Source organism: Venturia canescens, chromosome 4 (assembly GCF_019457755.1).
Source record: "Venturia canescens isolate UGA chromosome 4, ASM1945775v1, whole genome shotgun sequence".
NCBI lineage: Eukaryota > Metazoa > Arthropoda > Insecta > Hymenoptera > Ichneumonidae > Venturia > Venturia canescens.
In genome coordinates, this window is record NC_057424.1 from 7,776,298 (window position 1) to 7,789,799 (window position 13,502).

The 13,502-nt window shown below is 40.6% G+C and overlaps 1 protein-coding gene across 1 annotated transcript; it reads left to right on the forward strand.

Moving 5' to 3' along the window:
• The first annotated feature begins 280 nt into the window (after window positions 1-280).
• On the forward strand, window positions 281-9,030 carry LOC122409476 (facilitated trehalose transporter Tret1-like). Its single transcript, XM_043417085.1, has 3 exons — window positions 281-955; window positions 6,116-7,474; window positions 7,781-9,030. Exons 1-2 carry the CDS (start codon window positions 802-804, stop codon window positions 7,456-7,458), a joined length of 1,497 nt encoding a protein of 498 aa, XP_043273020.1. The 5' UTR covers window positions 281-801; the 3' UTR covers window positions 7,459-7,474; window positions 7,781-9,030.
• The last annotated feature ends 4,472 nt before the right edge of the window (window positions 9,031-13,502 follow it).

Below are 13,502 nucleotides of genomic sequence, written 5' to 3' on the forward strand. Positions count from 1 at the left end.
CGAGGAGCACAGACTCAGGCGATGGAGAATGAAAAGAAGCGAGACAGCGACAGATCTCCCAGGCGAGAAAAGTAACGTTGATTGGCCGGAGAAAAAAGACTGAGGGAAAGAGGGAGAGCGAGTGAGAGAGAGCGATGGGAGAAGGAAGTTGGGCCTGCACAGTCGTAAGAGCTGAGCGATCGGTCGGGCCCCACTACTTTGACGCTGGCATACCTGTCCTGTCATTCAATCGGCTTTAAAGGCACAGTCCGTACGAGAGGCGACTTCAGTTCGGCACCACGTGTCGTCAACGACGACTGAAATCGTGGCCGAATCTATTTCTTTCGCGAAACTCTCGCATGATAAGCGTACCGGCAGGAGTGAATAGCGAAGAAAGATAAAGAAGTTAAGTCACGGCGAAGAGTCGTTCGTGCCGACGAGATTTTTTGTCGGTCTTTAAAAAGGCCCGTAACCGTTGCGAAAATTCTGTGTGCGAGCCGGATTGTTGCTCAGCTTATTGACAGTGAAAAATATTGTTATTGCTCAAACACAAAAGTGCTCGGCTAACGTACCTTATTTGCTCGGTTTACGGAAATTCGAAAGATACACTATTTTCAGTTGGCGGGCGGCGATTGCTTTCGCTCGAAAGAAAATCGACTTTACTCAGAAGTACCTCAAGTGTCAAGCAAGAATTTATCCCATACACGGAACTGTATTCACCCTCGTTTTTTTACCTTTTTACCAGACCGTTGTACTTGCACTGCTTGCCGTAAAAACAGAGAAATCGTCTTAGCGAGAGACAATAAATTTATTTGAAAAACCATGAAGTTACCCAAGATATTCATGCCCCTGTCGCGTCGTGACGAGAGGAGAGCGAGCGTGACGAGCAAAGTGCCGAAGGAAATCGAGAGCGAGAGTTATGCCGTTTCCGAAGAGCTTGGCAGCCAGTGGTTACAGTTCGCCGCTGCCATAAGTGGTGAGTGTCACCTTTAAAATTCAAACTTTCACGATCATCGCCAAATTTCATGCTTCCGTTTCTTACACACTGTACTCGATCCATATTCATTCAAGTGTGAATTCATTATCGAATGAATGTAAACGACTTAAACAAACACAGGAAATAAAGCACGCGCGAGCATATTTTATTTCATTCTCTTAAGAATTTACCGGTTCGGTAACTCTGTAACGGCAAAACTGTACCGATGCTTTCGTTCATTCGCGAACCTCCATTACGTTGATAAATAAAAGTCATTGAATCACACAACGCTCTTTAATGAGAAACGATAATTTCTTTTCAATTGTCCATAAACAGTTTCAGTCAACGGAGCGATCTTTCGATAGAAATACTCAATTGTGTAATAGCAATTGTGTACGAAACACGATGCTCGGGTGATCAAACGAGTTATTTTCTATCAATTTTCTATGAAAAACGGACCATTTCGGAAAAAGTGTCGTTTTTTTTTTCACCGTCATACATCGTACGAGCGTTCCATACAAATGCAACGAAGAATTCTCATCCGAAATCCTCAATAACTTTTTCGTACAATCGCGAAAGTGGCGGGACCGATGATTCTCAGATCGAACGCTTAAATTTTTTATTCCACGCAGAAGAATCGATTTCGAGACGCTGCATTGTAAGAGCACGGAATTTTCGGTTTTCGATATCAATATCTCTTCGTTTAACTGTTTTGTACTACCAGTTGTGATGTCGCACGAAAGTTGAATGCGTTTTATATCATATCGATCCCGTCTAACCAGCTATTTCGTTGGTTTTATGTAATTGCATATGTTCGCGATTACTCGGGAAGCATCGGTCGTTGATTAAACGAGATTGATCCCACGATACACACAATCCTATTATAGCCTGGACCTGTTAAATCGACACGGCTGAACGAGCAAGCGTTTCATCTCGCGTCATTAGATACAGAGCGCGGCTCGTTTTGTTCCGCCTAAACTATCAGTGTATTGAATGTCTGGCCTAGCACACCTTCGGCTAATGCACGAATGACCCTCGCGATAGTGTTTTCTCTGCTCGGTGAGGTTTTTTCACGTTTTCTGGATCTCGTATCATCCTGTTAACACTCAGTGTCATGACTTCACATTATTTCTGACACTGCGTGGCTTTATTGGAAGGGAGAAACCCGAGAAACAGGAATGGTGAGCGAATTTTTTTTTGCTGAATGGTACACGAAGGATCCGACTTTTTTAAGTTAGAAGGCGAATATTTGTTCAACGAGGTCTTGAAATTTTTCTGCGAGAGGCTCATTTACACGGGCGTAGTAAAATAATTTTTTTTCTTGTCATTTTCTTGCTCGAGCATACTTTTGTCTCAACGAAATATTTGCTTTAATCTCATATATCAAATTAACTAAACTCTGTCGATAGGATAAATACGTTCATTGATTTATTCGCATGACAGTTCCCTGCGTTGATATTACTGTGTTTGGCCGCTCGCTGTCTTGTTGACTCGACCAATAATTTGTTCCAGTATTGCAAACCATTTTATCTTATTTCGAAAATATTTTTATCCACCTCCTTAATCGAGTATTTCTGTTGAATTAAGGAAACAGAATTTTCCTCGATCAACAATTTTTCTCAGTTCGCATCTCTCCGAATCATTCTATTTTCAAACATAGCGGCGGACGGGAATTGTACTAAAAAAGTTTAATATAATTTTGTTTCGAAGGAAACGAGATTAAAATGATCTTCTATCGAGTTTGAGCTCGCTCCATATTTTTCATGGAATCCGTACATTTTGGGCGTATTCATACGTGCGTTTAGAAGTTTCAAGACTCGATGTTGTAGGAATTCTTTCTTGTGAGTTATTGAGATTTTCAATGTCTGTGTCATGGAAAAAATGATGCCAATAGAATAAAATATCGATTAATTATTGCGTGATTTTGTCGAGTAACGTTTGTATTTATTCAATTTTTTCGAGCCCTCGAATGGAGAACTGATGAAAACTGGAATAAGCCGCGTCTGAAAAAATAGTCAGATTGAATTTTTTCTATTGTTTTGGAAATAAGGAAAAAAATGAATAATAACATTGGCCTGACCATTAACAGCATACATTGCATGTCGCAGTTAATTTATACTGACTGATCAAACGATGAGATCGGAGAATCACGAGAAGGCGATAAGAGCTTGGGACTTTGTAAAATGGTTATTATTTACGACATTCGAATGACAAAAAGAATCCCAATTATTTTGAATGATAGTAGGGCCAATACCTGACAATGGTAACGTATCTTCGACCTCGTAGAATATGCTAAACGTGCTTAAACATTAGTTTTGTGTAGTTACCCTACAATCATTTCCCTTCGGTAGTAACTTTTCGTTCTCTTTTCCAATCGTGTGATTTACCGACAACTATTGTTTTGGTTTGATTCTGCCAATTATTCACTAAAGCAAATTATTCACTAATTACAGTAATCACGTCCAGGGGCTTGTTATTCATATCCTCTGTCTTTGGCGTATTTTTTCCACCTTTTTTGCCATATTATGATCAGACTGAGATATTCTAAGCTTTGCCGGAGTACAATTAACCGCAAATTTATCTTCTCGGCTATTCATTTTAGAGCAGTTACAACAGAACAATAATTACACTTGTCATTCGTCTGCATATTATTTGTATGATTACTACGATTGAAAATGCGCATGTTTCGACGATTACGTAATGAGCACGACTGGACCCAATTACAAAAACGATAACGCAGTAATATCGAGTCTCGCGGTGTACAATCGAAAAGGAAAGTAGTGTCCATGAAAAAGACTCCGTTACCGTTGCCAAATTTCTCGTTCCGTATGTCGCAATATATTTTGCAATAAATCGTTACAACACCTTTGCGAATTGAAATAATTTTTTGTCGATTCACCGTAAATATTGATCTCTTTTATTTGAAATCAACGTTCGTTTCGGTGCAATGGAAGTCTCTCCTCAGTATTAATAAACACTGACGTTTTTCCAACATCAACTTATTCTCGTGAAGTCACGATTCTCACTTTTACTAAAGCGATGTATAAGGGAATGTCTGCATGATCTTGAAAGTCAAATTGATTCTCCCGAGCGTACGAGAAACGGAGTCTCCGTCAACGAAGGAATTCTCTCCTGGGAAAAAGATTCATCAAACAGTGTATTGCAAATACCATCGATCGTAGAATTTATCGATGGAAAATGGCAAATTCTGCAGCCTCCATAAACCGCGATTAATTTCACTATTTCTTTTCACGAGTTGTGTAAACGATTATTTAAATGATAGAACTTGATTGACCTCGTTGTAACGTCGAAACCTCTTTGAAGCAAAATGTGATGTGATATACCGCGCATGTTATCACCATTCTCCCTCTTATTAAACGTAATATATTGTCAGCGAGCGACAAGAACGATCTGGGGATTCTTGGCAAATTTCATAATAACCCAACGCGATTTATGACGTTACTCCAGCCTCGGCAGGACTACTTTCAAGCATAAAGCAATCGAACTACCCGCATATCCATGATGTTATTTGTTAATCGTTGCCTGAGCACCGACGACCATGTATACGTATGAAAATATCGATATTTAATGTGCATTTGCACTCGCTGACATTAACTATTACACGAAATTGAAAAAGAAAATCCCGACGACGTCACAGCTCACGAGGGAGTTCAGTGTTGGTATGAGTTGTGTATAATGAAATACGAATATGCGAAATGAGTGATGCGAGTTAATTATACAGGAGGAATATCCCCAGTCAGGTTACTAAGGATTCGAATTTTTATATCTTTAAAAAGAGGATAAAATGAGTTCGTGACGATCAAACACGAAGGGGAAAAGCTTCACTGGATTGCGGTTCAGAATGATCTAACGCGCAGTGATGGAACAATCGTTTAGTATATCGTACGCGGGTATAATGTCAACGTCAGGACGCCTCGATTTAACTTTCATTATCACCTGCTCACAACTGGCAATAGCAGTAACAGTTCTCGTTAAAAACTGCGACATGCACGGAATATGTTCCGCGAGGGTTTCAAAAGAGGAAGAAGAGTTCTGAGAAACATTGATCTTGGAGATTGATGTTTAGAGAAAGCGTGGGAGTTCGTGGAATGAATTTTTAACAAGTGGCAGCGAAATGAATGGGACAAAAATTTTACTGGTTGGCTGCACAAGCTGGGAATGAGGTTGGGTGAAATACTTGAAGAAATTTCATCATCTTTCAGAATAAGCCACGTTTAAATAAAGAAATTGTCTGTTAAGATTTATTGACGCATCACCAAAAAATGAATCATTTTTAAGATCTTTAGAATGACGAAAAAAATAGGAGTTTCCTGTTCACTGGATGTCCCGAGAGTTTTGACGTATGGCCTCGACGATGATTTTGTTCCAAGTGTAGGAAAATCCTACTTTCCGATGCTTATGATTTATGCGGTTTTATTGAAGTTCATAGAAAATACGTTCGTTTTCCTTAGCCGAGTAATGGAAAAACCAACCGCGTTGACTCAGGAAAAATTCAAATTTGAGGCATGAAAATTCTTTCGCAACGAGCCAAGACACGGGGACGGTTCATTGCACGGATATACGTAAAGAACGCACGACCTTATAATGTCACCGTTTTTAGGGGTTAATTTTATACACAAATACAGAGATTGTAAAGCTATTAGCACATCGATGTTTATCGCCTTATATGCTCGAGCGATGCTACATGACCGGCAGACCACTGCTGGCCAATGCACCAAAAACTTGAGAACCCTTTGTCACTTTTGAGTCGCGAATCCGTTGGAAATAGTTTTTTCGATTATCCAAAACTATTGTATAACGAAAAGTCTGCGTGACAATTACTTTGAAATATTTAGTCGCACCAAGAGCCGTTTGGGCTAATCGAAGTTTTTTTGGTTGCATCAAGTTTTCCATTACGCACACGAATTATACGATTTGTGTAGGATTGTTTCAAGGGTTCATTTAATTCGAAAGTGGCTTTCAGAATCATCGTAGATCTTTAGTTTTGAAAAGTTGCACCGATGCCTTTGCTGAGTATATGAATTATTGAGTGACGCACCAGAATCATTATCAGTTGACCAACGTTTTGACATTAACGTCAAATAGTATTGATTGGTGTTTTATTTTGTTTAACAATTCGATGATATTCGTGTTTTGTAGCCTGCCTGGCTGTGGTGGCGTGCGGTGAACATTTGAGCTGGACATCACCGGCTCTACCGTTTCTCAAGGGACCAGATTCGAGATTCACAGTGACCGCGGGTCAAGGTTCATGGATCGTATCGTTGTACACCCTCGGGAGTCTGTTCGGCTCAATTTTGAGTCCGGTATGTGTCGACAGATTGGGTCGGAAGATGACACTGCTGGCGTTTGCATTACCCCAGTTGGCGGGTTGGGGTCTCATCATAGGAGCTCGTAGCGTCGTCATTCTCTACGTAGCGAGGTTCGTCGCCGGAGTTGGTCACGGTGGTATATACAACGCGGGAGTGATTTATCTCGGGGAAATTGCTGATAAGAATATTCGAGGAGCGCTCGGAACGTTTCTAAAGCTGTCAACGAACCTTGGTAGTCTTTTCATAACGACTATCGGAGCTTATTTGCCTTATTGGGAGCTCAATATCGTTGCAATGTCAATACCCCTGCTGTTCGTCGTGACGTTTTCCTTCATGCCGGACACGCCGTATTTCCATTTGATTCGGGGCAATGACACGAGGGCCGAGAAGTGCTTGATGAAGCTGCGTCGACTCCGCAAAACGGAAACGGTCAAGGATGATATGAGCTGCATGAAGGATGCGGTTGTCCAAGGGCAGGAGAACAAGAAGAGCTCTCTGCTCGAGCTCTTTCGAACGAGAGGCAACCGTCGAGGTCTGCTCATCCTTCTGGGCCTGAAAGCTACCCAACAATTTTCGGGCCACATGGCAATCGTTGCTTACACTCAAGAGATCTTCAGTCACGGTGGAACAGCCATAAGTCCGGCCGAGGCCGTCGTCGTCCTCGGCGTCGCCCAACTCATCGCTGGAATTACTGCCGCCGGTTTGGTAGATCGTGTTGGGCGCCGTATTCTTATGCTCGTTTCCGGCTTATCCGCTACTGTTGCACTCATCGCCGTTGGCATGTTTTTCCACCTCAAATACGTCGCGAAAAATGATGTGTCCGCTATATCATGGCTACCAGTCGCTGCCATTATAACTTACGAAGTCGTGACCACCCTCGGAATTGGCACATTACCCTACGTCCTCCTCGGCGAATTATTCCCAACGAATGTCAAAGCCCCGGCTGTCGCGAGCGGCATGATCGTCGGTTCACTCTTCGCATTCGTCGTCGGACTTGGCTTCGAAGGTCTCAATTCCGTTGTTGGTATACAATGGACCTTCTGGATATTCGCTATATCTTGTGCCATTGGCACGCTCTTCGTCTATTTTATAACACCGGAAACCAAGGGCAAGAGCCTCGAAGAGATACAGAAACTGTTGAACCCGACTACTGTACAACCATCCGAAGCGTGAAGATCGAATTAAAGAGGTAAATGCTCGACTGATTCAACGATATTTCACAATCTCCAGATTTTTCATCTTTCCAAATTTCTCGAACGAAATACTCAAGATCCCATACACATGGTTTTGCTTTTTCTTTCAATCTCCACTGATTTTTATGATGTTTTGATCAATTAAGAAACCAGAGTTTGTCATTTTCGTCATGATTGGCTCATCAAAACTATTATTTTATCAGTGAAATCTCGTTTTCGAGTGCCACGGACATTCGTTCACAGTAAATGTGCTCACACCTGAAGAATTCATTTCTATAACTTACTTGCTCTGTAATTCGTAGGTAAATAACCTTTCAATCTTTTGAAAAGTTACAACAAAGAGCTGCGTTGCAAGTTCGACGTGCCATACGCGAAGATGAGAGTACGTCGGTGGAGCCTGCATCTTCTCGTCCCAACTATAACAATGCGTCTCATTACCTTGGAATCGATCGGAAAATCTGTCAGCATCGTCTAGCAATCGGTTATGATGAATTTTGTGTTAGATTGTCTTAAATAAGTGATTTTCGGTGAAACGTCAATCACCTTTATTCAGAGGTACCTGAATTATAACTCATTACGAATTGCTCGATAGCAACAATCAAACCTGTGCTCATTGGATTCGATTTTGATATTTTAATTTCAACGAATCGAACGTTAGATTGTCCCATAGATAAATTTGTATTTAATGATATCGGCTATTTTGGCATAACGATGAAACTTCCTCTTTCTCCGGGGGATTCGTGTTTCGAAAGCTGCTCTGAAAAGATGCGAAGTATCTACAAAATGAAATATTCCACAATAAAACGCAAAGCGAGTCTTCGTTCATACGCAAGTTTGATTAGCAACATGCTGTTAACATGATGCAGTTAAAAAACAATGGAATATGTTCGGCGATGACTCGTTTAAATAAATTCAAACGAATCAAGCCGCGAAAGTGGAAATGAAAAGGAATAAAAATATCGACAAATCTCGATATCTGAGATAATCCACAAGTTGCACAAATATCTCGAATAACTCTGAGAATTTCCGGTACGACCTAACTCGGTCAAGGCTCAGACAGGGAAATCAGTGCGTTTGTCTCTCGCTTAAAGAAGATATCTGTGATATAGTATGTACGCTGAACATTATGGATAGTCGAGTATATAAGTATAATGCTAAATGTATTAGCGAAGGAATGTACGAGGTTGACTGCGAAACGGAAACGGATCGGACGGTTCGGCCTCGTAGTGTCCGTCGTTGGAAAACTTTACCTCGCGCACTCATCATAAATACGTTCGAACACGACCGAACCTTTTTTTCACTACTATTTATTTGTTATTTAATTAGAATCCATTCGATGGATTTGGAGTTTGAGAGTCAGCTGTGGAAGAGCCTGCGATTTTGAGCGGCTCGAGTCTTCCACCGACGAACCTTTGTGCGTGCGTGAATGAAATTTGCTTCTGCGTGTACATCGCTTCCTAATTACGTTAATGCAATAGTCTACAGAGATTATATACATTGTAAATGCTTTGTCGATACATATTGAGAATAAAGTGAAAACGTCAACGATGTAGAACCCGATGCGACCTTTGTTTGACCATCCCATTAAATTTCGCATTTTTTCCTCGCCTCGTTACAATAGCGGGTGTCAAAACAATTATGAAATTTTCTTATTCTTTGTAAGTAACGCGTCAAATATTTATCGACTTTCATGAACTTTTTGTTTGCCATCAATCATTATCGCTGTGCGCAACACACAGTTACGACGAGCTCAAGCGCAAACAAATAACTCAATGCGTTATGAGATTCTTCGCCAATATTGGTAACGCTCGCGCCAATGTTTTGATGCTTTCATTAAATTTTCGAGAATGTTTACTCTCAGACATTCCGCAGGTAAAAAAAACGTTTATATATATATTTTTGAATAATTAGTTTTCATACCGAACGTCGACGTAAGATTCCTTTATCGTTGGTATTTTTCCATCAAGCACGTTCACTTTTCTGCGTGCAGCACCGAGCTCCCGTCGGTATTTATGAGGACCATGAAAATCCATTGAAAAGCAACGGCCCAAGATAATTCTGAGGGTGCGAACGTGTTGCAGAAATTTGGAGGATAAGAGAATGGTAAGCTGTGGGCTTTATTTTCACGTATACGCTTTGAAAACGAAATTTGCCGAAGGGCAGGTTTACGAAAGACACTTCGCATGTATGGAAAATCTATATAGACGATGACGAGGACGCCGCTGTTCATGTGCGCGGCTCGTATTCGCACGTACGATAATAATTTCTTGCATCGAGATATTTCCAGCACGTAAAATATAACCTTGGCGCTTTCCCCAAGTTTTTCTGAGACAATAGAATCGAACAATGCCGACGGCGGGGCGTCGCTTCAGATAATCTCATCTTCGAATCGTTTCTACACGTCCAAAAGACGTATATATAAGTATAAATCGGCTGGGGATATACGAGGCGAAAATACAACGCTTCCGGGCTCATTTTCTCACTCGTCTTTCTCCTCCTTCGTTCATAACGTTCGATTTATCGAGAGAAAGCACCGCGCTCTTTCGTAACGTTCGAATATGATTTCATTAATGATTCCCAAATGACCTCGCGCATTTCGAATTAAAAAAGCGCATCCCTGAAACCTGAAATTGGTGAGATTTGCGCATTTTTTAGATTCAAATCTGTTCATGCGGCGAAAAATTTATTACGCGTGCAATCATTAACGAATAAAATTTTCTGCATCGAGATGCAATCGTAGCGAAAATTAGATATGGAAAAAAATCAGCTGGACACACTTTTCAGGGTTAGAGCTTGAAACAACATTGTTCACGTATCCAAAAGTTTCATAGCTTTGGGCAAACGTGGATTCGATATTCGATGACGATCCGAACGACGAAAAAACTGCTGTGACACATTCAATCACATCTGAAAAGTTTCATGAAAAAATATTTGCTTAGCCGCGCGTGACAATAACGGTCCGAGTTGATGTGGAAATCGATCATATTGCATCGCAAAAAAGTGACAGTCACAACGAAAAACCCTTTTCAGAGTTCTCGTGTAAAAAACGAACTTTCAATCAATGAAGCTCGAAGCGCACCAGCCGTTTTATATCAATTTGCCAACTTTTATTCATGATACGAAATTATTTTCGGTCCCACATACGTGGCTACACCCGGCTTGGAATTATCGCTCGTATAAACTCTGTTATGAGAGAGAACATTTCAACGAGGGAAAAATGGCAGCAGTATGTAAATTTGCCAGCTCGGTGAATCGAACGAACAAAAACTAATGTGGAAAAATATTCGATTCTCAAACCCTAATTATTTACGCCTCCATTCCTAATATGCTTTAAAAACTTGATAAATGATCGAATCCTGATTATTTACGCCTCTATTCCTTGTATTTTCAACATTTGATTAATGATTCACAACGTCAGAATTATCGCCTTTCGTCATTGTATCACCGTGTATTAGCGTGTTTCTGCGTAGCAAGTAGATATTTTTGTATACTCGTCAAGCAGGCTTGTATGACACGAACAATTTCAATCGATCCGTGAAATTTCATCGTTGTCTGGATCAATCTGCCAAGCGGCGTTCAAATCTTGCATCAATAATAGATAGATCCATTAATGGGATACTTTCAAAAAGGAATCGAAGATAGAATCCAACGATTGGACAACATGCACTTGTCGTTAACCGATAAGCCAGAATCCATGATTTTCTATCAGTCGTGCACCCCGTAGAGATCGAAGTTCCAACAGATCAATGATTACGTTTGATGGATTAAACGGAATTGTTCTGTAATTGCACTTCAAAATTCTTCATTGGAATTTCAATATAAAATACACATTTGAAAGGACGCGCGATTATCATTTCTAGAATCTGTGCTCGGAGTGTCCTGACTGCCAAGAGCCAAGGATCGATGTGTGGTTGGATGAGCTAGTGCATAATCTAAGATGTCAAAACTCAAAAATTCAAAAATATCGTGTCTCATGAGATGATAACACTAGCATCGATTCGTTCGCGACTTTGGCGCCTCTCCTGACTGGTCTTACACGACCTCGAACACATAATAAGTCAGTGGACATCAACGGCTGGTAAAGTTGGTCGCTACTCGTCGTGGCAGTGAGTAAGGATTTGAGGGTCATCACGTGCACATTTCGATGTGAAATATAACCATATTATAATGTTCTTAGAATGAGGATAAACTTTGATTGGAAATCCGAGTGGCTTCCTCTTCGTCGACTGCTCATTGGTGGATGTTGAACTCGTGGATGCATAATCTAATATTATAACAATCAATTAATACATATGTAGAATTATTAAAATTAAAATTTGTTTCATTTTGACTTTCATTCATCTTTATCGCGTTTAACAGCTTTTCTTTTATTCAAATAATTATAATTATTTGTATTCAATAATTATTTCTTTTTTTTCAACCTTTTCTTTTCTACACTTTTCTTTATTAAACAACCCTTAGCAACGATCCATCTTTTGACTCCTGAAATTGAAGCCTCGCTTCAATTTCACCCGAGCACACTTGCTTGACGTATTTGCAACGCCATCAACCAATTTTGTTTTACTGCGACATATATTTACAGACATCAATTCGAACGGGATCGCATGTCTGATCCGTTACTATTAAAAAAAACCGAATTTGCTTTTGAATTAAAACAAAACAAAACCATAAGAAACTGAAGGAAAGTTTAAAAAAAGATGGAAAGCCTCGAGCGTTAGTCGAGGCGATAATCGGCGTAACTGGAAATCGGGGTATAAAAGCGCATGTGAATTGGAGCAGTAGTTCAACCAGCTGGATCTCAATTCCTTTTTATTTTTATTTATTTTTTTTTTTTTTCATGCCCAATTGAGAACTAATCTCGTGAACGTTAGAGCGACACGAGAAATAGGAATAAAGTGCATTTTCTCAATTAAGATGCGCGCGGTTGTAAAAACAATAATTTGGGTGAACTAGTGTCGAGATACGTTTTTTTATGATCGACTGCAGGTTCTTAACTTATTAGGAAGTGTCTGCAGCGGTGTAGCTGGCTTGACTCAATGGTAAAATAATGAAGAGAGCGTGCAGGCTTTCCAAATGACTGGCTAGTAGTAACCCACCTATATACGTGTATAGACAGAGTATGTTCGAGGGCAATTTGCTACAGTTTATTTCGAAAAGAAGATCCAAGAAGCTGGGGAGTCGAGGCATAAAACTGAGATCACTATATATATGCAATATTTATGTACATGTACAGAGAGGAGCAGGGGAGAGATATCTCGGTAGAATCAAGGAGAGATTGTGCGTGTTAGCCGTCCCCAGTTATGGTTATAGAGAATACCAGAGGGGTTTCAACGGAGAGGCGTCTCTATCCATCTCACAGACCATTCGTTTCATCTCTCTTAGTTCATGTAACAGTCGGAGGCTCGCGCTCTTTCTGTATATCTCTTGTTGCTCGTCTCGGCTCGCTTCTCGTAGTCGAGCTCGCGAGCTCTCTTAACTTTAACGTCTCGACGCTACTATTGTGGTTTACGAACAAACGCATTCAAGACGAGAGACCCTCTTGCACCCTCGAAACACATATACGTATATACTCGCATAGATATACGTAGATATAAATTCGCCGGTGTGCCAATGTGTCTAATACTTCCTCGATTTTGTCTCTCGTCTTGTCTGACCCCCTTGCTAGTACTTTTACGAGCTAGACCACCATTCTCTAGTATTTCCTCACCATTCTCTCCTTACCTAAAACATATATTATATACGCTCCAGCGCTGTCACTGATATCAACTGAAATGGCTTTTATATACGTGAATTTGTGTGGGTCCGTGTTGCTGTCCTCTCTCGTTTTGCAGCTCGTATAACGCGCTCGTCCGAAATGGCTCAACTCCCCTGGTTCACCATTGACCGTGTATGCTATACAACGTATATAAAGATTTTAAGAATCCTCTCGGTGTCGCCAAGCAGCTTCTTCTTCTGCTTCTTTGTGCTCCAATGACATTACTGTGTTACCGCATAAAAGAATCGCCATTTTTCTTGCCTCTTCGT

Excerpts from the sequence above, each read along its gene's own strand:
- LOC122409476 (XM_043417085.1), top strand. The coding sequence starts at position 802 with ATGAAGTTACCCAAGATATTCATGCCCCTGTCGCGTCGTGACGAGAGG. Across the intron at positions 956-6,115 it reads GTTCGCCGCTGCCATAAGTG|CCTGCCTGGCTGTGGTGGCG; the intron begins GTGAGTGTCACC and ends CGTGTTTTGTAG.